This window comes from Apteryx mantelli, chromosome 3 (genome assembly GCF_036417845.1).
Source record: "Apteryx mantelli isolate bAptMan1 chromosome 3, bAptMan1.hap1, whole genome shotgun sequence".
Taxonomy (NCBI): Eukaryota; Metazoa; Chordata; class Aves; order Apterygiformes; family Apterygidae; genus Apteryx; species Apteryx mantelli.
In genome coordinates, this window is record NC_089980.1 from 104878959 (window position 1) to 104906679 (window position 27721).

A 27721-nucleotide genomic window follows, 5' to 3' on the forward strand; every position below is an offset into this window, starting at 1 on the left:
ATAAACCACTGGCAGAAGAAAAAAATGTTTGCATAATTAAGGACTACAAATCATCTCCAAAGAATATCACTCATTCAGCATCTGAGTGGTAGTATTTTCATAAACATACATCCTTCATACACACAATATTGAAAACTTTTTTCTCATTTTCTTACAGAATCCTCTGTTATGTCACTACTTTCTCCTAGAAGCTTTGTACTTTTATCAACAACTGCAAGTCCAATTACTGATCTTGGTTCCGTTGTACTGATTTTAAGGGAGACTTTCTCAGATGGTTTGACCTTATCTTTGCTCCAAGAGATTTTTATCTAGAAAAAAACAGAAAATGGTATTGGTTTAAACTAAACTGTGATATTTACAGTCAGCTAACAACTCTGAGGAAGCATTTTTAACTTAATCAGCTATAATTAAGACTCTGGATTTGCAAGCAAGCCCGGCATTTCTTAGGAACTCTGCCCAGGACCTCTGGGAAAACACCGTGACATTCCTTTTGCTGTCTTGTTCAATTCCTTAGATTGGTGGGAAGTTAGTATCAGCATCCATAGTCATTTCAACCAACACTTAGAATAGAACCAGCAACCTCTTCAGTCACAAGTATATACCACTTTCTATAGCTAAGGGCAGTAGAAGAAATGCTTTCTCTGTTGATCAGTGCAGAAGACAGCATGTAACATATTTTGAGAAAGGCATTTTGGGGAAAAACTCCAGCCCTCAAAGATTCCAACTAACGCTTTTCCTCCCTACTGTGTCAGATAACTATACAGAATTTCAGTTTAAGATGAACAATTTTATTCTTTTCTTCATCAAAAAAAATGCTACTATAAAGTCTTGATATGGAATCCAGCTCCATACTAAAGACACCTACATTTAGCCACCTACACTTCAGTTCAGTGTTAAAGCTCTCATCACACACAACAGATTCAAAAGAGAGAATGGAGACTAGACAGCAGTTCAGCTCACCATGAAGCAGAAATCCAAATGGTGGTGAAGAAAATAGTTCCACAGGTTGTACTGACTGTACTGGCTGCGGGTAGGATTCAGTTACATAAACACTGGCACTTATTACCATTTGAGATCTTCAAAGGTATACAAGAGATCTACAGTGGAATCCAGACAAAATATCCTTAAAACCATACTAGACTCCTCTGTTTGGGCCCCTGAATCTCCATAAAGGGAGTTTAGACACATAGCTCGTACACAGACATCAGGGATGAGACTCAGCCACCTAAAAGCACCTGGAACCACTTGAGATGCCCCACGGTATGCTATCTGACCCTCAGCTCCCTCTCCAGTAGTCCATACATCTCCCACAGGACCTGTGAAACACCTACTGGCCCCACGACAACATTTTGAATACCCTGTGGCATTTCAGAGGACATTAGATGCCTATGCTTCAGCAACTGAATGTTTAGGTCCTTACATGTAAACATACATATTTAGGTGTCTCAATCTACAGCTCAGTCTTATTCTTCCTCCGATAAATCCATGTAAGGACTTTATTTTTCTTCCGAACACATTCAGTATGAAAATTCTAGAGCAACAGCAAACACACTAATTATTGGCACCATAAATGGGATTAGCGCCATGTGCTTCACTGTAAATGGGACATCAAACAGGCAGTGAAAAGGTTTGGTTCTGGGTACATTGGGACACTGCAGCTCTGTATTTTTCATTTTACCAACTCATTTACAAAAATAAAATTACAGAAATTAAGTTATCACAGTACTAAATTAATTTCAGTGGCTAACCTTCAAATGGAGAAATGGAAATATCTTGAAATTTTGAAGACTTTGAGAACAGTTCTTGCCTTATCTCACATTTTTTTCATTATGTAATCTTCATAGCAAATACAGTAAGGCTGATATTTAATTTCTCTAATTTATCCTCTTCATTTTCCATGAAAATTATGATGGTGTTTTTCATCCATAAATTACATTTAATCAAACTCATATTTTCAAGATCAGACCTTATCACTTTGCTATATAATATACTGTAATCTTAATTTTGAACAATGCAATCAGTGGAAAGATTTCTACTTGTTTCCAGAAGGCTGAATCAAACTGTTATGCTTGGTTGTTACAAATATCCTCCTGTCTCTGCCCTAAAACTCCCATGTTTAAACTAAATTATCTTATTTGTTTCCTGTTTATTTAGATTCTTCAGACACTGGTAAATAACCACCAAATGTGTCACTGCAGCTCTCTAACCCTACTGCCTCTCCACTTCTTTATTCTGTGATAACAACACTCATATCCTGAGAATGGATAAGTTATGAAAAGAATGGAGAACAGATAACCATTTTGCACACATGAATAAGACAAACAGCCTCCCCACTGAACGTCTGGTTCTAAAATAAATCTGTTAAGCTTCCACAGAAGAAGAAGAATTTGAACCCATCATGAGTCTTTGGGTGGTCTCACCTGTAAAAAGTCAAAGTTAGTCTTTTATTTGCATAAAGGACAAAATCTCATCCTGATAAGTAAACTAGGGAATCAAATAACTGCTGCAATAGTAATTTTCCCACTCCTTTTCAAGCTTTTTTGAGTTAAAGTACTCATGGTCACATGAAATACTGGTCACGTTCACTGACCACAAAGCCAAAAAAGCTGCCTCTGTGCTTCCATAAGGAAAATTAGGATAACTCATGGCTTACAAAAAGAAGGCCATTTTGCAAAGTCTCCTCAGAAAGACTGAGCAAAAAATGCCAGTTCTGTTCTGTTTTGGGCTCTCTTTGGCCATATGTCATACCACATGACCACTCTCTGATTAGAGTAAGGTCTTCTTAAACTTTACAGTTCGATATGTACAGCACTTGTGAATATCTTTCCACTGTATTAGCTAGAGCAATCTTTGGCTTAGTAATTGACCAAACCAATAAGAACATGAGGGGACACTGTTTATCTGTTTATGTAGAGCTTCTAGGTCTAGTAGAAATTTCTTTCAGATATGAAATAGCCCTACATTTATAGCTGAACCCTAACTGTACTGGTATTATTAAAAGTCTTTCCATGGACTTACACAAATCTCAGATTAGAGCCACAATGAGAAAGATTTGTATTTACAATCCTATGACTCAAACTACAGCTTAGCATGCAAGAAACACACAAAAACATGATTTCAGACTCGAGTTCAATATAATTACCTTGTCCAAAACAGGCTGAACAGGGATAGTGAGAGCGTCATTTACAACTACTCCAAGCTCATCAACATAGAATACAAGTATGCATGCCAAGGGAGCCCAGGAATTTTCTGCTGTTAAAGTGAACGCTGTGGAAACCTTTGTGCCAGAAGCCATAATTTGTTCCTTAGATACCACCTGAAAGGGAAAAATGAATCACAGAACCTATTGGTAACTCAATATGTGATAAGCACTGCAACTCCTTCTACAAACAAGTGTTAAAAGAAGAGCCATATAGCTGTAACTTTTTTGAAAATCTGGTGGGTTAGATCTATGAGACTGAGTATCAAACAAGGGGAAAATGTAACATTTAAATACCAGAAATAGATGTTTTCCATGTTTTAATTCCTATATCACTATGGACAAGTGAAGAACTACAAGGATGAGTGCATGGTACAATATGGGCTATGAGAATATAGAAATGCAAGAACAAAATAGCTGGGTCATATGGGTCATCTACAGTAGCATTTGAGTTTGTAACAGGAATACAATTTTGAAGCAAATCTCCAAACCATCCATACTTACCACACTTCAGTTCACATCATGGAGAGTGTGAACTGGGGCACACTAATACGCTCCAGCTAATAACAGGCATTTGGTTTACCAGATCAGATCAGAGTCTGAAGCTCCCTCAAAATACCTGCAGTGCAGACTTCAGGCCCACAGCATCAGCTTTTTCATTCTCAATCTGTTCCAGTTGGACCATATCACTTACCAATGAAGAGAGCCATGGAGGGCAGTTCTTTACCTTTGATTGCAGGCACATAATTGTTTCTCTTAATTTTCCAAATTGACTTTTTCACCAACCACCTTGATTGTAACCTCTTTCCTTCAATGGCTAAAAACTACAAGGCCAGCTTATGCCTACATGTTCTGCCAGAATTTCTTTAGCTTAAAAACTCTTTATTACCTACATGTTTAGCTCCATATATTTATATGGAGAGAGTAAATAACTAAAACCTAATTAACTGAGAAAGGAATTATTTGAATCAAACAATAAAAAATATGGAAAGGGCACTGTTTATTTATAACATCTAGGTTAATAGAATTGTGTATAGTAACATGGCAGAAATTATAAATTCACAGATATATACATATACAGACATATAAAAACATAAACACAGTGGTATATGGGAGAGGGTTGTAACTTTCCATATTTTTGACTAGCATTTTCAAAAAAAACTATTTAATATAAACCATTTAATTACTTAACTTGGTAGGAAAAACTGTTTTGTGGATGCCTCAAAATCATCTTCATTTAAGGGCTAAGAAAACTGCAAATCTCTCACCTCAGACAACCAAAGAAGAATAGACCAGATATTCATGTCATTTCTAAAATAAAAGATATGCCTCCAAACTTCATTTCTTTAAATCTTCTAGAGAGTTTTTCTACTTTAGAAAATACACATGAATGCCCTTATTTTATATTGTTCTAAGGTTTTGCTTACTCAGCTTACTATTAGATAAAGAATAATTGCAATTATCATGATCATTATGATTTAGACTGTCCACAAGACATGCATGTGTTAAGGATGGGATGGGAAACTGGCAAAGGTATAATAAACCCTTCAATCCAGATGCTATAAGATACAGTTCAGCAGAACTAATGATAAAATCACAGTCATGACCTAAGTCATTTATTAAAAAATGCTTCCTACTGCATATAAAATGCAGTTCCCTTTACATTGCAATCCTGCCCACTGGATCATTTGTTTTCTCAGCATGCAGGTCTTCTCGTCCTGTGTTCACAGCACAGACTCATCCCTGTCAGTCCCTGAATCTGCAGAGGGGTTCCACCAACCCTCTGCTTCCATCTGCACCCCGAGAACATGCCAGCAAATAGCAGCTTGGGCTGCTCCCAGTCACTTCTGTCCCTTTTCCCATCCCATCAGGCTCTCTGTACAGTAAGAGACAATGACAGGACCACTGTCATAGTTCCACCTTGCTTCACACATCCATAATCAAAGATAACCCAATAACCAAAACAGAGACACACTTCTCTCAGAAAGCATTGCTAGAGGTTTATTTGCTAGGTAGTCGATGGCCACTCTTTTGAATAAAGACCATCCTAGCGGAAAAGTAGAGCATAGGCCATATATCAAGGCATAGTAGAAATGCTGAATTTCTCTAATTTTCAATCATATTCCATTCAGTTCAATATTTATGAGGTTAGTAAAAGTCATCTTGAATTGTACACATATGTAAAATCAATAACTTACCAGATAATGAAACTCTTTTACTGGCTTGTTGCTTGCAATACTCAGCTCAAAAGGTTTTCCAGCCTAGGCAAACAGTATGATTGAGATATGGATGAGTATGGGAACATGATGAGTAACTTGAACTGTTCTCATCTTGGCAAGTTCCATCTCAGACTGTTACCTTTACATCCTGGCTCTTTGTTTTAATCTGGAGATAAGTCTGGCTGGGTGAGCTGAACACGTCATAAACACCTATGTCGGTCTTACTATTGAGGAACTCTGCCTGCAAGATAATGTAAAACAAAGCTCTTAACCAAACAGTAAAATCTGAGATGTTCACATATATGTTACTGTTTGAAGGAAGCATGGTACTGTAACCTTAATGGCAGTACAGAAACACTTTACTGCTCTGAGTATCTGTTTCTTTCCCCCATCTGCTATCTTGGTGCAATTGTTTAGATGACATTTAGATTTTAAAAGCATTGTGTCACACAAGATCTGTCACCTTGTTTCCTGCTCTGCTTATAACACAAATAGGAAGCAAGGTAAATAATAATAGGTGATTGTATCAGCTGTTGCAGATAGCAGGAACAGTGTATCATTGATCACAGCCACAGCCTGCTCAATCTGGTGTATCATTGTTCCAAAGCAACATATTACAGACAATACCTGAACTCTCAGATTTTTTGTATTAGCCAGAATTGGAAACTCAATATCAATAATTCCATTTTCTGGGACAGTGTAATTCAGGACATGGACTGTCTTATTGCTCTCCTCTGTTGCCTCGTTTTCAAGGTAAGAAAGTGAAGAGTGGTCAAAAAACAGGTCTGACTGTCGTGCAGTGATTGTGACAAGATTCTGTCTCTCTTCAGTTGTCAGCTGGTTGCTATCAGAACATGTCACCTTTAGCTAAAAACAAAAAGAAAATATCCATCAAACAGGATAAAACTAAAATCCACAATGAATAATATGCAACAATGTATTTGCACTTACGACATTATGTCAAGAAAACAAGGGCATCCTCAGATTTCTCACACATCAATATCTTTATTTTTAATCCTTTGAGAGCACTATAAGTAGACAAGTCATCCAAGAATAAAACTTCCCATAATAACTCCATGGAGCAAAAAGAAGAAAAAACAAAGCAGATGGAATAGAAAAGGTGACCTGCCTTTCAGCTCTCCCAGTTACAACTCTTCCGATAAAAATGCTTGTCTCTCAGGCAAAATATGCATATACTACCTACAGCTTGAATATTTAATTTTATCTCTTGTTCTCTCTAGCCCTGACAACCTTACGTTAGCCTAACATTACATCATGTGTAGGATAATGTGTTAGACAAGCAGAGATGATACTGAGTCAGATGTCTTTATAGATTCATCAAAAGGACTGCAAAAGACAAGACTGAAAGCAGGCCCAAAATGGACACAATACATGACTTTTTCACTCCAAAATCTATCAATCAGCACTATAAATTACATCAACCTTTATCCCCACATTCAAGCAGATTCTTCTCCATAGTATAATCATTCTCCTTTTGCATTACACAGTCCAAAAATTCAACTGCTACATTTGTAAATATCGAATAAATACTTCCCTTTTCTTTCTCCATCCAAAGGTCTGTCACCCCATTACCTCTCTTACTCTACCATTATTTTTCTATCCTCTTCCTGTACAGCATATACAGACCTCCAGTTATTAGTAACAGCATAAGCTGTCCTTCGTGCTCCTCTGGGAGCATAACTGACATTCCTTTCTTCCATGTCAGATACAGCATTGCTAAATGCCTCAGCTCCCTGTGGGCTCATCTTTGGAAGACAAGGAAGAAGTAGATCAAAGCCGAAGTCAAACTGAGATGCTGGAAAGAAAAAGGAAAAGGTCCAAAACCAAAGACCCAAACGATCAGGCCAACAGAAAGGTATGGCTTGAGCCAATCTACTCTGAATTGCCTATTCAGTCTATCAATTTGATATTTAGGTCTGATTTCTATGCAGCAAAGACTCTGGTTGTCTTCAAGAACTGTGAAGTCTATTCCCCTTTTCAAATGAACAAAATGTAGTGATGCAATATGAAACCTCTGTTAAATGTAGAAATATTGAATGTAGACCAGGACAGCACAAAGACCATGTAATACTTCTGTGACAGGACTACAGCTGGTACAAGAAAGACAGAATAGAATGCATAAAAGAGACACTTTCAGTTGAGGGCAATGTGGTTTAAGGAATTTTATTCAATTTTGCAACAATGTTTAGTAACATAACTCTAAAGCAGTAGCTAGAAATTGAAAAGATTTCTCTTCCTTGAGAATGTTGACAATCTATATTCAGATATATCCTGACAAGGCTACAGCATTTCCTGACATTTTATTCTTTTCCAGTGCAAGTGCCGCTAAGTTTAGTATTTCCCAAAATGCATCATGAAAAAGAGATGATTTGAAAACAAATCTGTAAATTAAATTTAAAAATCTGAGGCAAATTTTGGTATCTAAGCAAAAGCACAGGAAAAAAAAGTACCATTTGTATACACACAAATTATAATGAAATAAAAGAACTTACAGTAGCTATGAAGTTCAGAGAAGGTTTTATTACTCTAGAGTAGTCCAGAAATTCAATAAAATAGTCACTTTGCTTTGGAAATATGATGATACTTGAATTTTGGGAGATTCCTGTTGGATAATTGAATGTATTTAGATAATATGGTTTTACACATATATTTCTTTAGCAGCAATGTTCTTTACTGCCTATGTTCTTCAGACAATTCTATCATATTTTGCATTGTTTCCATTCCTATTGCTCTCCACCAGTCCAGCTAAGGATCAGTACAGAGGTGGTATACATACTGTCTCCACCCTATGCTAAATAAATCATACCACACAATGCTCTATTCCACACAGACTGTGTCAGAATATCATACATCTGACAAAAGAAAGGAACTTAAGAATCCCAAGTCAGACAGCTTCACCTTAACGGGGTGTCTACAGAAAGTCTGTTTAAATCCAGTTTCTGGGACTGGTAGAAATTTGTACAAATGATTTTTTTTCTAATATGGAAGTTGAAATGTTATATGAACCCACAGAAAGGTTCAGTTTGCAAATCCACCTGTCCAAAAGAGAGTGAAAAAGACAATGAATGACATGTGGTCAGAGAACTCTTCTATTAATGTGGTTTACAAACAAGTAACACAAGTTTATGATCAGACTCAAGTTTGTAAGACTCATATTAATGCTAGTAATTCTTTATGCCTGCTCTTCTCATCAAAAGTGATCAGTCATTGGCTATTAGCCCCCATCTGAACAAACCTCTTGGTTATTTAATAAATCATTTAGCATAGAACTTTATTCAGCTGAATTAACAGCTGGTTAAACTCTTTAATATCTAGATAAGTAACAGTTGAGATAATATATTTGTATACAAAAGGTTAATATTTCCTTCAGCACAAGATACTTTTCCTAGTACTTCTAAGCCTTTCTGCATATTGTAAGAGCCAACTAAGCTCTTACAATATGGCCTGCTCTTCAGATTTCTCAAGGAAGACATCACACAGCAACATACCTGTAAGCGACTCGGTAACTACAGCTATAATTTCTATTGGCTCTGAGTAATCAGTGTCGTGGTGGTGCCATGATTGATCAGCATTCAAGTCTTGCAACATAAGTTTGCTACATGTAACATTCACAGATCCGTAAATCTGCAATGCAGAAAAAAAAGTGTTTATCAAACCACCAAAATCAAGGACACCTTTTTATTTACAACAAGTTATTTCTAGTTAAGTTCTGCAGTTCTCCCCATGTAAATTCTGGAGTGTCAACACCAGAAAATTGTGAATGCTGAACTTTAATTTTTGCTTTTAGCAATCATTCTTATTAAATCCAGTAGACATTCATTACTGTTTAGAAAGTTATCTGCTGTTTTTATATAATTATTCAGTTCTATACTGCCAGAGCTCTGGTGCCTATGTTGCACAGAAAACCAACAGGTTCCTAGGAGCTAACCTCTATCTAACTTCTCAAAGCTCATACTTTCTGTAGCCTAAGTGCTGCTGAAGGCCTGAATCAGCCAAAAGGAAACAACAGACACTGTTTAACAGAAACTGAAGTTTTTTTAAATGTAGCCCACAATTTAAAACCAAAAGACCTGATTTTGCAAAAGGATGCCATAAATCTATCACCACTTTAAGTTTTTAAATCAAAACTGCATGCCTTTTTAAATGTCATGCTCTAGCTCATGCCTAGCCCAATAATTATTAAACAATTACTATTTAATTAGTAGGCAAAACACTTTGGTCTCTACTAAGTTAGTGTTCTACCTGGACAATTTTAATGGTCTCTTCTGGCCTTATAATGTAAGGCTATGCGTATAGTGGTATATACAGAGACAGGGAACATTCCTGGGCTCCGGAACACTATCACCTATACTGTTAGGATTGTTCCTGGAATGTTTTTTTACTTGGGCCAACTAGTACTCTCCAAAACAATTTCCAGGCACAGTTCAACAGATAACAAAGGCCAAGTATCATTCCCAACAGCCAGTTTGAATGCAGCCACTTTGCTCTGGAAAATAAGAGAGTTTAATACTATGCATGCAAGTCCCTCCATATAACAATGCCAGCTGAACTCAGCACTTGAGAACAGTCCCAGGCATATTTAACCTACAAAAGCAGACATAGCCTTAGGCTCTACAACACTATGAGCTGTTAAAAAAAGACTCACCTCCATTGTTTTTGTTATGTTTTTCTTGTTTGCCCAGTAAGAGACAGAAAGGCAAGTGACTGTTACAGTTCCCTTCACTGGCTTTCCATATGTGTACCTGAAACGTCAACCACAGTCAAACAATCCACTACCTCAAGGGCCTGGGTTCCTTAAGATTTTCCAAGGCAAAAGATTCTACTAAAATGTTTTTTCCCTGGTCTCAAACATGACTAGAATACATGTGCACTTTGAAACATGAAGCCTTCAGCAGAGACCAGCTTATTGACACTAAAGACAGCAGCCCCAAAAATGGAGAATATATACAGAAGTAGAAAGTGCTGCCCTTTCCTTAACATGAATTATAGAAATCTATTACTATTATTATGGGCTGCGCAATGTAGGCAAATTAACTAGATTAAACTAAGCTGGAACACAATATTCTTGTGTCAGAATAAGTTATTTTGGTACAATTATTCTGGAATAGCTTTCACTTTCTGAAAAGAGATACAGAAAAAGAACATCAGATATTTCATTTTGTTATTTCACTGTAATTAAGGACATCATATTCACAATAAGAGAAAAAATGTCAGCTGGAAGCAAGTTATTGAATAGAACATCAATGTAGCATAATAATCAATATGCAGCAGAGTTAAAATGGGATGTAAGAAGTGAAAGTGTTATGCTTCTCAAATGCTGCTAATACAAAATGAGAGATCCTGAGAGACTTATCTTCAAATTACTTAACAATCATAGTGCAAAACAAATTATAGTATTCTTATGTGGCAAACAAAACTTGTAACTCTGGTAAACCCGAAAACTCTGACATATTCAGTTCTCAGAATGCCATTAGCAAGCTCCATTCAATCAGTGCAGTAATAAAATAAAAATTTTGCACAAATGTCTCCAGACTGTATGTAAGAGAAACTATTAAATTATCAGATTCAGACCTTTTAGAAGAGACAGAGAAAGGGAAAAAAGAAAATGATTCTAGTCCGACAATATCAATAAATTCAGATGTGATAACTTCAAGTACTTTTAATCAATACAGAATCAGTTGGCAGCCACTTAAATATCAAAGCTGAAAATCTAAGGAAAAGAATTGTCAAATAGCATAGATTCAGGAAGAATTCTGGTAACATTGTCTTGCATCCAGACTGCAGTCTTTCTGAGCAGACCTACTTACAATAATAAGCCACCATTAACCTTGAAATGAAGCTGTCACTGAGTAGCATCCCTATATTTATCTTACCTCAATCTAATAATACACCAGACACGAGAAAGGGAAAGGTTTTATGACCTCTACAGCCTAAAGGCCATGTAAACTCTTTGTGCACAGAGATATTAAGTCTGTAAAAACAGTCACTGGGAATGAAATCACTCCTTATAAAAAATTATGGCATATCAGTAAAACTTTGGCACTGCTGGTATTCAGTCTCAGAGAATTCACTGCCATCCAAGTCTGGATTTATTGGAGCAGATAGGTACACTTTCAAATATCTTATTAGAGCTCAACAGAGGTGCTAAGCATCCTACAGAAGACCAAAACAGCCTAGATAACAATAGAAACCAAATGCACACTGACATATACTAGACTCCAAATGCAAAGCAGAACATGAAGAAAAAATTAGGAAAACAGTACCCTTTTTTAAAAACTGTACAAATCTAGACTGTTTATAGTGTCAGGTCAAATTGCCCATTGGAGGGGACAGGAAGCTTTTTCATGAAAGTCCGAACACATCATTTAACTAGCTTCTAAATCAAACATTTCTGCTTTTCACTTACAAAAGGAGTGTTTAGAAAACTACGTATTTTTACAGAATTAAGTTACCACAAAAAGACCTTTTTTTTCAGGTCATCTTGGATGGATTTTTCAAGTTGCTTTGTTCGGCTCTCATCTTTCCGAAACAAAATTAATTTCCATTTGAGATTAATGCATACTGAGCTTTTTGTCTAGGTATTTGTTCAGCTGAAAAATAAACTTTTATTCATATAGCAGTCTACAGTAAAGTCTCTTCTGATTTTCTCAAGATTTCTCAGGTATAGGGTTTTTGTTAGGCAAAAGCCTATACTTCTTTCTTAAACCCTATTAGGATAGGAAGAATGTGGCTAAATTGGAACAAGAAGCACACGCCTAGAAGCTTCCATAATTTTCCAGTGGTCTAATAAAATATAGTTACTCTACCTACAAACCTTGACCTGATAGACTGGAGAACATTAAAGAGTAAGAAGAAAAAAATGCTTGAAAACATTCAATATAAGCAAAAAAATCATGAAATTCTATGAATAAGGCAACAAAAATAACTTGATCATAGTCTAGAAATACCTCTACCCAAGCAAAAAATTGTAATTAAAAGTCTGAAGATCAAACAATGTTATAACAAGATCCAATAACTAGAAATGGAAGTTAGCTAATTTAGATTAGAAAGCACTTTTTAGCATCCTAATTCCAATTTTTTATTTTGACACTTACTGAGATACAATAATTATCTTAAGAGTGAGGGTGACATTGGTATCAATGATTTACTTACTTTGCAGTGACAACACCAGTTATGTGTTCCTCTCTCAAAGAGTAGTATAATGAAGTTGTTATCATGACATCAAATTTCGGTAAAACTAAAAAAATTATGAAAAATATTAAATTCACACAAGAAAGAATATCTAAATTTTTGTAAGTAATATGGGTAGTTCACTGTGATATGGTGAAGACTAGCAGTTTCCTAAAGAATATAAGGTAAAATATGCTTTTAACCCAACCCAGTGCATATCTAACACTAAGACCTCTTGTTGAAAGGAAATACCAAGCAACACAAGAGCTGCCTGTATAAAAAAGCCTGTATCATTGAAGCATAAAAAGACCATTTCTCCTTTCTCGAGCCAAGCTGGCAAGGGGAGAAGAAAATTTCGGCCTATTCAGCCTTTATAGAATCATTGGTAAGCTTCAGGATCAGACATTATACAGACATTCTGGAATGAATACATTGCCTGCATGATCCTGGGAAAACAGGGACAATAACTGTATCTCATATGCTTAAGATAAGTATTTTAAAGATTGCATGACACTCAGACACTACAGTGGTAGGTCATTATAACTATCAAAGATAAACAGGATTACTGATAAAATGATGATTTTTTCCCCAGGACAGAGAGTCAGTCTCAGAGAAGAAGATGAGAAAGCTAAGACTTTCTGGGAGTATTCAAAAGGTTCATGTTAGCCAAGGGAAACTAGTCACTCTAAACTCTAAATTAATGGAAATGACAAATTCTTCAAACATGTATTTCAGATCACCTATGTTAGGCTCTTGCACCTGATTTTCTAGAGGAGCCTTTCTTTCTCCATTGAGACTACAGAAGCAGACCAGGGAGAACAGTTTTGCTTAGCTAGGATGAAACACAAGGAATAACCCCGGTTCAATATCATGTTACACTAGAGTCACTTAGTTATCTTTATTTAAATGAACATGTCAATGAATACAGTACCTGATATTAATGTTTTTGTCACACCTAAAATTCTACCAATTTGGTTACTACTAAATGCACTCAGGCAACACTTACCATATTCCATCACTTTAAATCTCTGATAATGAACTTGACCCTATTGAAAAAAACATATAAGAAGGTACATAAAATTGTGGTTAGATCAGCAAGTTTAACATATCTTTTAGGCCCAGTTGCATGCATATTCAAGCTAAATTACAATGCTGAAATGATGTGTAAATGTAAATCATGACTCAGCCATTATCATTACAGGTAGCTCCTACGAGAGCCAGTAGTATGCATTTGCACCATGGGAGGACATAGGATCCAGAACCTGATATACAGCAGATTCTAAGTATACATAATGAAGGCCTCAGAGAGTTTCTGCCCACAATCTGCAAAACAATCTGTAGAAGGCTGATTTCTATATAAAAAGCAAATATCCAAGCTAGCTTAAAGCTAACTAGCCTAAGTATTCACAATAATCATGATGAACCATGGCTGAACTACCAGCAATATCTTTGCAAGATCATTTAAAATTAACTCAGGTGTCCCTATACAAAAGTGAAGTCCCTACCTACAGTGCCTTTTGTAGAAGACAAGACCATTGCAAAACACATATAATCTTAAGTCTCTTCATTTACTCAAAAAAAGGGTAAGATTTTAGTATAATCTACAGTGTACACTAACTTCAGCAGAGATATCCTAAGGTTGTAGCTGCCCGTTTTTTCTATTTGTTAGTTAAAAATCAATGTAAGAATAAGCAACTATACAATATACTAAGCTGGCCATGGTCTCTTTTTCCTATTTTCTTATTTTTCTAATTTTTTCATTCACTTTCTAATTCTCTTCAAGAGAATATCTAATATCATATTTGCATATTCTGGCATATTTTTGAGATGTGGCACATTAGGATAACAACAGCACATTGTTGAGAAATTAATTTTAAAGTTTCTTCACTCTCTTACCATTTAAAATTCAGCAGGTATTTTTGTTCTTAGGTACAATGACAGTTGACCCAAGTAGTCATACTACTCATCCACATAACCTTTGCTTTTTGTTCTCTTATTCTATTGTTCTTCTTTGCTAAAGTGAGAGTAATTCTGACCAAATACGTAAGGCATTTGTCTGAGGACATATAACCCTTGACGGTTCAATGATCTTCTACCACATCAGGCCAAAAGCTCCCATCAGTAGGGCAATGGCATGAGGTGATTCACCAGTAGCGCCTGGAACTGGAGCTCTGAATTCGAGCTGACCCACTTGACCTACACTGCAATTGTATTTGGAATAATTTTGAACAACGATCAAATAATCTTTCATAAAGATTTGTTAATCACTAATAGCTCAGATTGCTCCTCACTTAATCATATCCGACACATTAACATATTCTTTTGTGATAAACAATGTATCAGCTAAACAAATAAAGGCTAAAACATAGTTGCTGGCATAATACATCTTGTACCCTGAATCTTGCTGATCATTTAATATTCCCAGTGCCAATAAACAGATGATGTTGTTGAAGGAAAGTTAAATTACTATATGTGAATAGAATTACTTCTAATTAGTCCTATCTGGGGAAAAAGAATTTCAGGATGTTAATTATGAAATTTTCATGCCAGCATCCATCCAAAAATGTAAAGTAATATAAGGATGTGGTATAAATTTTTAATGTTTGGCTTTAAAATAATAAAAAATAGCATTTTCTGATAAAACTGTATTGCCTTGTCCAAAATCTCATGAGTCAGTCTGAAACAGTTTGGTGCCTAGCTCAGATGCAGCCAACTTGAATGGAATCCCCAGCCCTCCCATTTGGTGAATTTGAGGAAGAAAAGTAGGCCTAGACTGGATGGAGCAATGGTCCAGGCAATCGTGGGAGTTTATGTGCTGAGACTGGATGTTCCAATACAAAGAGCACTTCCCTGCTGTGCAGGACTTCAGGCCACAGAGGAGAGGCAGTCAAAAAGAATCTCAAATCTCAGGCAGGACAGGAACAGAAAGAGAACGAAAGGGATCATTCCCCATTACTTACTAGCTCCAAGGGGAAAATCTGAGCTCAAGTGGGCTGGAAGAATGGTTTAAGAAACCAAAGGAGTCTACAATTCCCAAGGACAGGAAGGGAGCAGCTAATTTTGAAAGCCTATTTTGACTCTTTGCTTAAGACTCTTCTGGGAAATAGGGGAAAGATCAAGATGGACAACAATCTGTCACTGGGAGCTGTCTATTCAAAAGGTTAATATCACTGGCTGCTGTTCAACTGCATGATGAGGTTATGCTGATGTGGAGCTCAAAAATCTGATTTTCCTGTGATTATACCAAAGAACAACGCCACCCCTACAAGTTATCAAACATGCTGGGGTTCCTCAGTGAACAGGGTTTGAAGTACGGGGCAAAAAAGACTGAACATGGTATACCAAAGAGTACCAGGCAGTGTGTGAGAAAACTGCTTTACGTTCATAGGGTCTGAAACTACATAGTCCTCCAAGGACCTCCTCTGAGAATCACCTTGCAGAAGTTAATGACAATACAGTTATTTGGATATTGTAAAAGATAATCCATACTAGTTTGAAATATATCACTTTATAAGTAGGAGTTAGTCCTTCTCTGAAAGAGGTAAATGAATTCTGTAGTCTCACTTATCAGCAGAATTTATCCCATCAAGATTTGGGAGTGAGTGTGGCAAGAGAGGTTTAGAGTATGAACTGAGAATTCCTGTGGGAGAAACTTTTGGACCTGGATTCAAGATGGAAACTAATTGTTACTGATCTCTCTTACCTGACTTTGCTAAATAAGATCATAAAATGAAGTTTCTTATACATGCATGTCTATACTTTCCTAGCAGAAGATTTCTATCAAAGTAAAAATCAGATTGCCTCAATTATCAGCTAACAATTTCATGATTAACTCACAGGTCACCAAAATAGCTACCATATTTATATTCCCAGGTTTGAAAATATACATGCATATTCTGCTGTTTTCACAACATTAGTGCAGATCATAGTCCTTACAATGCAAAATGCTACACTACTGACATGCAGTTCACAATCAGATTCTTAGGAAAATGACATGTGGGGAATTGATCTCCTGTCTGGTTCTTTACATTTCCTACTTCCAACACTAAATATATATACATATATGTATAAATATATATACATATGTGTGTGTATATATATGTATGTATGTACGTATGTATGTATGTCACCCTTGCTGCTAGGCTCATGAGCAGAGCATTACCCCAGGAGGTAGGATGAAAAAGCATCTCCCGTGAAAATGAGTTTTTCTTTCACACTAGCATAGAAGTCAAAAAAGCTAATTAAAAGTTAAGAGAACTGTAAGCAGTAGAAAAAAAGAGATTAAAGTGACATTAGAGCTCTTAACTCCAACCTCTCTAAAAAGACAGCTTTTATGACAGAAGCAAAGTCATGGATTCACAGTACAGGGAAAGGAAAAGACCCCACTAGGTCATCTAAATGATCTGCTGCCAAGCCAGATTTCTCACTAATGCACACTTTTCAGCCAAACTGGTTTGAAATAGGCCAGGTAATAGCACTTCAACCACTTCACATCATTTTACTTCTTCAGGACAAGGCTGTCTCTCTAGCAAATACTGTTCAAATATTTTGGAATGTAAGTTGTTAAACCAGTTTCCAGGAGTGGTGGCTTTTGAGACAAGTGGTTAGTTAAAAGCACAATCCAAGAGAGATGACTTTTTTGGCCTCATACAGGAAAGCAGCACAACGCCTATTCCATTTGTTTCCAATGCTGCTTTATTCTATTATATTTTATTCTTCCATGCCTTCTTCTGCTTCTTAAACATATTCATCCTTCCAGACTACTGTCACTTTTCTCTAAATCAGCATTTCTTAAACCACAAAATGTCTATCACATTCTGTGCATGTTGCCCAGAGTAAATCCATCAATTAAAAAAATCATGCCAAAAAGAGATCCATATAAATACTCTGAGATCATGAGGATGATAGAGTCTTTCTTCATTTGAGTCTTAGATGCTGTAGACCCTGACATATAAGAAACACTAACAACTGAGGCCCAGACTTTGCTTTCCTGTGATGAACTTGTTCCATTTGAAGTTATTTGGATTTAGGTAACAAGCAAGGTAAAGCAATTTTTCGCAAAATTTTTACTTCCTCTTGGCAATCGAAAGTCTCTGAAAATAATGTGGCATTTCTTTTTTTTTGTTTGTTTGTTTGTTCTTATTTTTTTATTTGTTTTTGACATGTGAGTCACCAGCTACATCAGGAAAGCCTACGGGTGTGTTCTTACTGACTTTGCCCTGAAAAACTGAAATGCTGGCACACGCTTTTTTTTTTTTCCTCCCATGATTATACTGCCATCTCATGGTCAATGTTAGAAATTTTTGCTTTGCAGCTGACTAAATAGATTTTTATCTAAACAGAATAAAAATAATAGAAACATCTCATGATCACTTGATTTTCGTGCTTTATTGTCATATGCATTAAATAACCTCCAAAATAAAATTCTGCATGAATTCCCAAACTTCTGTTCAAATCTATCAGCATGGTCTCCAAAAACTAAGTAGAGTCCTACTAATGTCATCAGCATTCACACTATCAGCTCCTGGTTAAATATCAGTGTTCATTTAAAAACTACTGAATACACAGAAAATCATAGAAATTTTATTTATAGACTGATTTTGAAAGAGGGTGACACTTTTTAAAGTAATGATATAACCTCAAAATCATTCGATCAAATGTGAAATCTGTAGTTGATCCAACAGTAAAACATCACAGCTCACTGCAAATGCAATAAAATATATATAAAACCTCAGAAGTTAAAAAATTAGAAGTGTAAAGGATATAATCAATCCGAGTTGATTTTAAAAGTTGTTTTATAACTGAAGCTTTTAAAAAATATTTTAGAGAACTTTCATTCCAGCTGAAACTTCATTATTCTCCAATATTTCATCATAATTTTCCAAATAACGACTTCCATCAAATAGGTTACAAAATGTCTTATAAGTAAGAACAACTTTTGAAGAAAAATTCCCACTAATAAAGTTCAGCAACTAAAAGCCTTTCAGCAGCAGGGTCCATAGCAGGAAATGTAAGTTATCCAACTAAAATACAAGATGGAGACTTGGGAACCAGACTGTAATGACTCTGTCTTGAATTTTCTTGGAACAGCTGTACTAACACCTGGACCCTTATAAAAAAGGTACTACAAGATGTTTAACAGCAGCAAGCAGTCAGAACCTGGTTTAAAATGATATTCAGCAGCACTGCTTCCAGGAATTCAAATTCTGCACACTAGGGAACTAATCTGTAATGAGTGGGAGGCAAGTGTTATTTACTGACTTCCTAATGACACTTTAAAGACAAGAGTGAAACCTCAGGTGGAAAGGTTGGACATAAGACACTTTAAACTAGAAAGCTCAGGTACTGACATCAGGATAGCTAAATCATGTGGAGATCAGGCTCGGTTTGCCATCTGAAGGTGCTCCTAAAGTCCTAAGTAGATCCAAAAGCTGCGCTGGGTCTTATGGATACGGTGGACCCAGGGCTAGCAACATTAGCTGAGGTTACATAGGTGTATCTACAAAAGTACCAAGCCCCACTGAACTGCAGCACAGACAAATTCGCTGCACTCCTTAGCACTAAATGCAAGTTCTCGATGACCTTTGTTACCAGGAAGGGACTGGTGAATCTATACAACTTTATATATGATACAGGAAAACCTGTAGCTCCCTTGGATGGCAGGTTCAGAATAACTAAGAATATCCAGGCAATAGCTAGGAATATCCACTCAGAGTGATCTCAGTTACTCATTAGCTTACAGTGGCCACTGACTAGATTTCCATCAACCACAGTGGAAACATAAACACCTAGTGTAACCTACATATAAGACATCTACACGTCGTAAATTTCAAACTAAATCCCACCTGATATGACTCCTCCTATTTCAGGGCAGAAGCTCACTTCTAATTAACAGAACCAAAAAGAATTTCCCATCAGCTAAGTTGTTCTTTTCCTTTTTTTGCAAGGTTTACTATATTTTTCACTAATCCAATAGTTTAACATGCTACCAGAAAAAGAATAGTGTGTGAGATAACCCATTAGACAGATTTAGTATAATAACATGGTATCTCTAAAGTTATTTAATGTACTGTGTGCACACGACAGCCTAACCTGATAGCCTTCCATGATGGAATGACTGGCTGGGTGGATGAGGGGAGAGCAGTGGATGTTGTCTACCTTGACTTCAGCAAGGCTTTTGACACTGTCTCCCATAACATCCTCATAGGGAAGCTCAGGAAGTGTGGGTTAGATGAGTGGACAGTGAGGTGGATTGAGAACTGGCTGAATGGCAGAGCTCAGAGGGTTGTGATCAGTGGCGCAGAGTCTAGTTGGAGGCCTGTAGCTAGCGGTGTCCCCCAGGGGTCAGTACTGGGTTCAATCTTGTTCAACTTCTTCATCAATGACCTGGATGAAGGGACAGAGTGCACCCTCAGCAAGTTTGCCGACGATACAAAACTGGGAGGAGTGGCTGATACACCAGAGGGCTGTGCTGCCCTTCAGAGAGACCTGGACAGGCTGGAGAGGTGGGCGGAGAGGAACCTCCTGAAGTTCAACAAAGGCAAGTGCAGGGTCCTGCACCTGCGGAGGAATAACCCCGTGCACCAGTACAGGCTGGGGGTTGACCTGCTGGAAAGCAGCTCTGCAGAGAAGGACCTGGGGGTCCTGGTGGACAAGAAGTTAACTATGAGGCAGCAATGTGCCCTTGTGGCCAAGAAGGCCAATGGTCTCCTGGGGTGCATCAGGAAGAGTGTTGCCAGCAGGTCAGGGGAGGTGATCCTCTCCATCTACTCAGCCCTGGTGAGGCCACATCTGGAGTACTGCGTCCAGTTCTGGGCTCCCCAGTACAAGAGGGATGTGGCACTACTGGAGCAAGTCCAGCGAAGGGCTACAAAGATGATGAGGGGACTGGAGCATCTCTCTTATGAGGAAAGGCTGAGAGAGCTGGGCCTGTTTAGCCTGGAGAAGAGAAGGCTGAGAGGAGATCTTATCAACGTGTACAAGTATCTGAAGGGAGGGTGTCGAGAGGATGGGACCAGACTCTTTTCAGTGGTGCCCAGCAACAGGACACGAGGCAACGGGCACAAACTGAAACACAGACGCTTCCATCTGAACATGAGGAAAAACTTTTTCACTGTGAGGGTGACAGAGCACTGGAACAGGTTGCCCAGAGAGGTGGTGGAGTCTCCTTCTCTGGAGATACTCAAAACCCGCCTGGACATAATCCTGTACAATGTGCTCTAGGTGACCCTGCTTGAGCAGGGGGGTTGGACTTAGATGATCTCCAGAGGTCCCTTCCAACCTCAACCATTCTGTAGTTCTGTGATAGCCTTACCCAATGTAAGAGAGTTTTGCAGTGTGTAGGTTCAGGCTATCTCACAGAGAAATACTGCAAATCACTGTGTCATTATATTCTTCTAATATAGAATTTGAAAATTGAAGCAGAGCAAATGTGAATGTTGGAGGAAAAAGAATCTGAAAGAAAACAATGTAAGCTTCTAAGTGTGGAGCTTTGGGTTGCTGTTTTATTCCCGCAGGATACGCACAGTGAGAAAAGCCATTGGGGGGGGGGGGGCTCAAAGCCTACACAGATTTTTTTTTTTATATATATATAATATACTGCTCCTTCTCTCCTCTATTTCAATTTTCAGTTGATAGAGTTTAATGACAGAAGGGACCATGAGTGCATTTAAACTGATCCCCTTTTATCACAGGTTTGGTTACTATAGTATTCAGTTACATCTACCAGAAAGGTAACCATTCTTGATGCTAAAACATCAGGTAATAGAGAAGCCCTCACTCCCATTTGTAGCTGGTTCCACAGACTAAGAGCCTCACTGATGAAAGACATGCATATGCCAAAGTAAATTTGTTTGACTTCATTTTCTAATAACTGGTTCATATTAGGTCTTCCTCCACTAGTTTAAAAAGCCTTTCAAAACCTGTAATGGCATTCACACACTGTAATCAAGTAATTTTTTGATTCATCTGATCCCTAGTCAACAGATGAAACTTCTACAGTCTCCCATCATGAAGCTTTCTTCCCAGACTCTCTAAATTCTGTCATCAGTTTATATTAGAAGCACCCTGAGTGATGATTGTCCAATAATAAAACTGTATCTTCTCTGACAGACTTTACAAATCTTACATCAATATTTTTCATTAAAATTTAGTACAATCAAAATCCCTTACAAAAATCTGTTACATCAATGAAGCTACCTTATTAATCAAATCCATAACAGCCTTAAAGAATTTAATTCTTTAGCACTGAAATCCCAAATCATCTTTATCATTATTTTTCTCAGGATTCATGCCAGATGACACATCTATAGTTTCCCAGGTTACCTCACTTACTCTTTTCTGTTAAGGACATATTCCTCTTCTGCTTGTCTTCTAAAATCTCACCCACATTCTGAACACCACATAATTGCTGTTCCTCATGTTACTGGGCTCTGCCACTGCTGGAATTTCTTTTGTTACCAGCAAATTTTAAAAATTCATTCATACTTTTATTAACCATCAAGTTTTCCCTGGGATCCTTACATTTTCTAAAAATATTCAAGACTTTAGACTTTCTTGTTTACAATGATTTCTATTTATTTACTTCAATTTTTTCCATTTATTAAACGCTGTATTTCCTAAATATTAACTGCTCCCTTTGTCAATAGAATAAAAAAGAAACCTTCTATCCAAGTTTACATTGTCCCAAGAGAGTGTTCTTGTTAAATGTACCAAAAATGTTTTACAGCACCTGTCTCCTGAAATTGTTTCCTGTAACAATGGTGAATAGAGGAAGATATCCTACTTTGATAGCATTATGCTGTTTGTCCCCAGATATTCTTCATGCTGCTGAAGCATTTGTAGCTCTATTAAGGACCCCAAATATTGCATTCAAGGCCACGCTGAACACTATAGCAAATTCCTAAGCTTTAAAAATTAATAGTAGGGAAGACATTTTTAATTAAAAGTATAATAAAGACAGTCTAGGAATGGCTGGACCACAGTAGATTTAACATGAACCTATCCAGTCTTTGGCAACGGCCAAGATTGAACACCTAGCAAACTGCATCAAACAGGGCTAGTAAGTAGTGATACTGTGCTCTCCATGATATTCTCCCAGTCTCTGCCCACCTGTGACACAGGGGCCTCCAGAACCAGTGCTTTCTATTTAACAGTTTTTAATGGATTTTATTTCTATGAATTTGTCCAGTCACTTTTTGATCCCTTCTGAATGTTTAGTATTCGCAGTACCCTCTGGCTACGTGCTGTGTAGTTTATTTATGCTGTTTTAATTGTTTTGAAATTGCCCTTTACCTGCTTCACCAGGTGCCCTTCTAGGCTTTGCATTGGGAGAGAGAGCGAACTAAATGTTCCCTACTTACCTTCCCCTAGTTACTCATGACTTGAAAGACATTCTCACCCTGACATCCCTTTTCTGGGCTCACTGACATTCACTAACCTTTCATAGTACACACTGGATAGCTAAAATTTAGAACACCACCTCCTATGATCTACTAAGATTTCAATTCACACTTCACTTGTCTCTTTTCTCACATTTGTTTCATTAGCCCAGATGAAATCTAACACACTTTTTAATTTTACATTTTTTCCCCCAATTTTTTGTTTGTTTTCTTCCAAGAGGTAATGACGCTCATAAAGGCAAATCCTGAAAACAACTGCTGCAGTTCCTTGAGTGGTGTCTACCTGACTTCAGGATTATTCGTGACTTAGCAGGAAATCCACACAGACTTTCACAAACTATTTTTCCTCTGTCAAGAAAGCTGCTGAAGAAGCCCACTTCTGTCACCAGCCTTTCTGAGTCACGCTTCACTGCTCCCTGAAATGTGCGTATGCAGCTGTGAATGGCGCTGTCCTGTGAACTCGATCAGTAAACTGGTCTGGGTTAGCCAAAGAAAACAGCGATGCTTTTCAATCTGGGTCATTTCCCTGATGCAGTTTGCATCTTTGCCTCACTACAGCTGCCTCAGCAGAACTGGGAAGCTGTTGAACAGCAGCACAGGGACAGGAGGGAGTGGCTGAACACTGGGACAAGGGCAGAAACAAATCATTTTTCCCATAAAAGACAGTACTAATGAAACCACACCCACATGAGAACATATTTGCAAAATCCAATCCTGACATTCATTTGAACACCAGCCCCATCTACTCTGTCTATATAAATCCATAAAGCATGTAAGTGTTACATTTGTTCCCCAAGTTCAAACCAGCTTTTCTTCTTCTGCCCCAACAGCTGCCCATCTTGTTAGGACATAAATCAGTCCTGCCTGTACTTGCTAAATGCCTCTGAATGGCCACTGCAAGCCAATTCAGAAATGCAGTTCTCAAATTATAGGCACTTACAGCAACACAGACAGCCTTGCACTACTAAAACCCCAACTATTTTTACAACATATTATACCATGAATGTGTGTGTTAAATGATTAGGACTGATAAAACTCAACAGTATCAATAGCAACATGCAAAATAAATCACATCAATTTTGTTATGCAATACCTCTGGTATATTATTCATCTCATTTTGCATAATTCATTTGCTCTCAGTAACACTTCAGTCATTGTGAATTGCTGAAACACCTCTAAAACTAGACAAACATTCGTAAATGGCAGTGTTTGGTTCCACATCCCTTGAGACACTGACTGACTGCATACCAGGGCACAAAGAATTTCTAAATACTCACTTAGCAAAAATAAACCTAATGGTGTCTTACTTAAAAAGGAATTAAAAAAAAACCCTATTTCTAATATTCCATAAGATCTTTCTTTTATATTAATATTTAAAACTCTCACTTTTTAAATAACATTCACATTTTAGAATCAAAACCCAGATCTCAGGACAAAATATGTATGCTTTTAATTTTTTTCTTATAAAACCATATGCTACTGAAAACCTTGTGAGGTTTACTTAGTTTCCTTGGGTTTGGGGTGAAGGAAGGATTTTCTAATCTCTCGGCCCATAATACCTTCTGTTTTTGCTTCACCAAAGCACACCTGAACTCAGTTTTATTCACAATTGTAGAGAACGTCTATCAGGAGGAAAAAAAAAAAACTCTATAAATTGGCAATGTTAATACTCACGTCCACCTCCACTTCTATGGACCAGTCTCCTAGTGGAGGGTTCACTGACAACTGAAATTTTTTGGAAACCACGCCCAAATCACCCTCCTCCAGCAACCACTGCTGAATCAAATTCTTCCGAGGGTCCTAGAAGAGAGAAGTCAGACTGCACGTTAAACGTGAATGGCCTTAGCAGCAAGATTTAGATAGCAATTCAAATGATCTTTATTAGGCATGTAAAGCTGGAACATATAGCAAATTCCAATGTAATACTAGGTTCCTGCGGATACTTACTCGGATAAATATATTCACAGATGCTTTGTAAGGTCTGAGATCAGGATACACTGTGACAATCCGAAACATCACATCTTGTCCTGGTTTATATGTAGATTTATCAGTCTGGATGAATACAGAGATGCTCTTTGATGAGTATGTCAAGCTGGTACGGTTAGAGAAGATGCGCTGGCCCTCAGCATGGCCTTCCACCAGTAATTCATAATTCCCAGAAGCACTGTTCAAAGGCAGCTAAAAAGACAATAGTGACTCGCTGTTACTGTCTAAAGTATTATTGAAGAGGTTATTATTCCAAAAACATTTGTCATAAAGATCTCTGACACATTCCTAAACTTGTCAAATTATGTAAATTCTCAAAAACAGAAAGAAGATTTCAGTGTGAGGGAAAGACTTTCAGTGTGAACTTCTTCAGAGAAAAATCCTGTACTTAGATTGTGCTTTGGTTGCTGTATTTTCACACAGCTAGCTCTGCCTTTAAGGTGCCATTTTGTAATTAATGACCCACTCCATCAGAAATCAAAGTCCTCAACTGTATCTGTATAAACAGTTCTGCAGCTTTACTGGGCTGACTCTGAAGTGTCATTTCAACAATTACCTATACAACAATTACCAATACAACAACAATTACCCAACAATCACTTGCAATAATGTAAGTAGCTATGTATTCATATACTATTCATATACACATACACACTATGTTCCCTCTCTTCTTTCTTAAGTTATTTAGAAACTTCCTGGTTTTGATTTTGGGGGCTAATCTTTTTCAGACTTTGTTATTTTCTAATAATGAATTTTCTGGGAAAGAAAAGAGCTGAAGAAGCTATATGTGTTCAAGATAAGCCAGACAGCAGCAAGACAGGTGCAACCTTGCACCTCTTTTTAGTAGCTTTAGCATCCTGTCCTTTGGGGTAAAAAAACTAAATTCAGAGGAAAATATCCTCAGAAGGTAGACAGTGCTTTTCAATAGAAACTGATTTTTTCTCATTTCAGTGGTTTCATGATTCATAATTACAGCACATACTGCAACTCATCTAGTAAGAAAAAAGATTATTTTTCCCAAAATGCTAAGGAATAAAAAGATAGACATTGTATATGGTTAACTGAGATGCTTTATTTAGGATGCACATTAGATGCTCCTACTAAAGTTCGTGAACAGACAGACATTCCTGTCTCTGAGACAGGATCATGCAAGATCAGAATGACCATGTACATGTACCTCCCTCGCTCCAGGGAGTAAAGGAGATCTAGAGCTCATAATTCAGATGCATCAGTTCATTTCCCAAAGTTAGGTGAGAAGCAGCCCAGTCACAGTGGATCTAAAGGGTCTAAGCAGAGATGTTGCAGTACACAGGGAAAGTTCACCTTGACAGACAACGTCACACAGACAGTGAATAACCCCAGAAACATTCCAGCCCAAATTCTGGCTTCTGTAATGCCATCAGCTTAGGGATATCTCTTTGAAGAAGGCAAGAGTTTAATAGAATATACAGCTGGTTCCAACAAGTAGCACTACTAAAAAGCTTGAGTCACATGTTTCTGTTTGTAGTTAGAACAGTGTAAATCTGGAATAAAACTGCTCAATGTCAAGACAAGTAAAACAGACAGAGGCTTACATTTTTCAGCATAACGTATGGAGATTAAGCGCTCCTTTTGCACTGGTAATGAAAATTACATCTGGTAACTCACAAGGCACAGCATTTCAAAAGTATCCTCCCAAGTTCTGTACTGAAATTCTGTTTTGCTTTTAAAATTCATTTTAAGATCATACAATGAGTTAATGGAATTTCCCAATCAGGGAAGAGTGTCATACAACGACAAATAAGATAAATACAAATGTCTATACCAAACGTTTCCTTCTGTGTATAGAGAGGAATCGAAAACAACTTAATTCCCCTTTGTTGTTTTTCTGTTTTTAAAAACAAGTCAGAAAGAAAATCAAGAGCAAAAATAAACATTCTCTCTTTTTCAGCCATGAACAGGCATACAATGACACAGAAAGAAAAGGTCTCCTTTAAAAATCTGGACTTACACAAGTAACTTCTATGTGTAAAACACCACACTGAATTTGATTTTGCATCTTCTTCAACTGTAGATTTTTGTATACACATTGCCAAGAACGTATGATTCACATATTTCAACACTCTCATACTTTGAGGCCAAGTATTCTGGAATATATTAAATAGGAGGAACAGCCTTAGTTACAGCATCTGTCAAAAACTAGCTCAAAAATAATTCATTTAAGAATATTATCATTTACCAAACAGGTTGTATTCCCCTAAAAAGGGAGGCAAGATTGTGAATAAAATGGGAGGGGAAAAAGCTTGTTTTGTATGATCGTAGCAGTAAATACTGTTCTTAAAGCATAATTTTAACATACTTGCAAAGATTGTCTTTGATTTCTTCCTTAAAAGACTGTAATTGCCATTTACAGATCTCTCATATTTTTCTATTAGCTTTTTCCTATCATGAATAATGGCAGATAACAGGGGTTGCTCCTTTGATTTTTGATTTGTTGATACTTTAATATTAAAGATTTTCGCTTCCTGTAATTCGGTAACAAAACTGCCTGTTTTATCTTTCTTGATGTAAATGCCAGAAGCAATCAAGTTTGCATTGTCATGGCAGTGTATTAGGACGGCTAAAGTGTAAAGTAACCAAATCTCGGTTCACATTTCTATGCTAACAGAGACTCACAATGCTTCTAGAAGGTCAGTGCTAACTAACTATTTACCTCAATCCCATCAACTCCTTCTCTAAAAAGAACA

At 37.2% G+C, this 27721-nt stretch overlaps 1 protein-coding gene across 1 annotated transcript in view; it reads right to left on the reverse strand.

Moving 5' to 3' along the window:
• The window catches only part of CD109 (CD109 molecule), an 88876-nt gene that overhangs the window by 38440 nt on the left and 22715 nt on the right, over positions 1 to 27721 (reverse strand). The window contains exons 4-15 of the mRNA XM_067294821.1: positions 24957 to 25187; positions 24684 to 24809; positions 13616 to 13655; positions 12592 to 12676; positions 10085 to 10181; positions 8928 to 9063; positions 7932 to 8041; positions 6046 to 6285; positions 5558 to 5659; positions 5398 to 5460; positions 3143 to 3316; positions 156 to 308 (exon numbers count right to left, since the gene is read on the reverse strand). Coding sequence (XP_067150922.1) covers positions 156 to 308; positions 3143 to 3316; positions 5398 to 5460; positions 5558 to 5659; positions 6046 to 6285; positions 7932 to 8041; positions 8928 to 9063; positions 10085 to 10181; positions 12592 to 12676; positions 13616 to 13655; positions 24684 to 24809; positions 24957 to 25187 — 1557 coding nt within the window. The remainder of the gene's footprint in view (positions 1 to 155; positions 309 to 3142; positions 3317 to 5397; positions 5461 to 5557; positions 5660 to 6045; positions 6286 to 7931; positions 8042 to 8927; positions 9064 to 10084; positions 10182 to 12591; positions 12677 to 13615; positions 13656 to 24683; positions 24810 to 24956; positions 25188 to 27721) is intronic.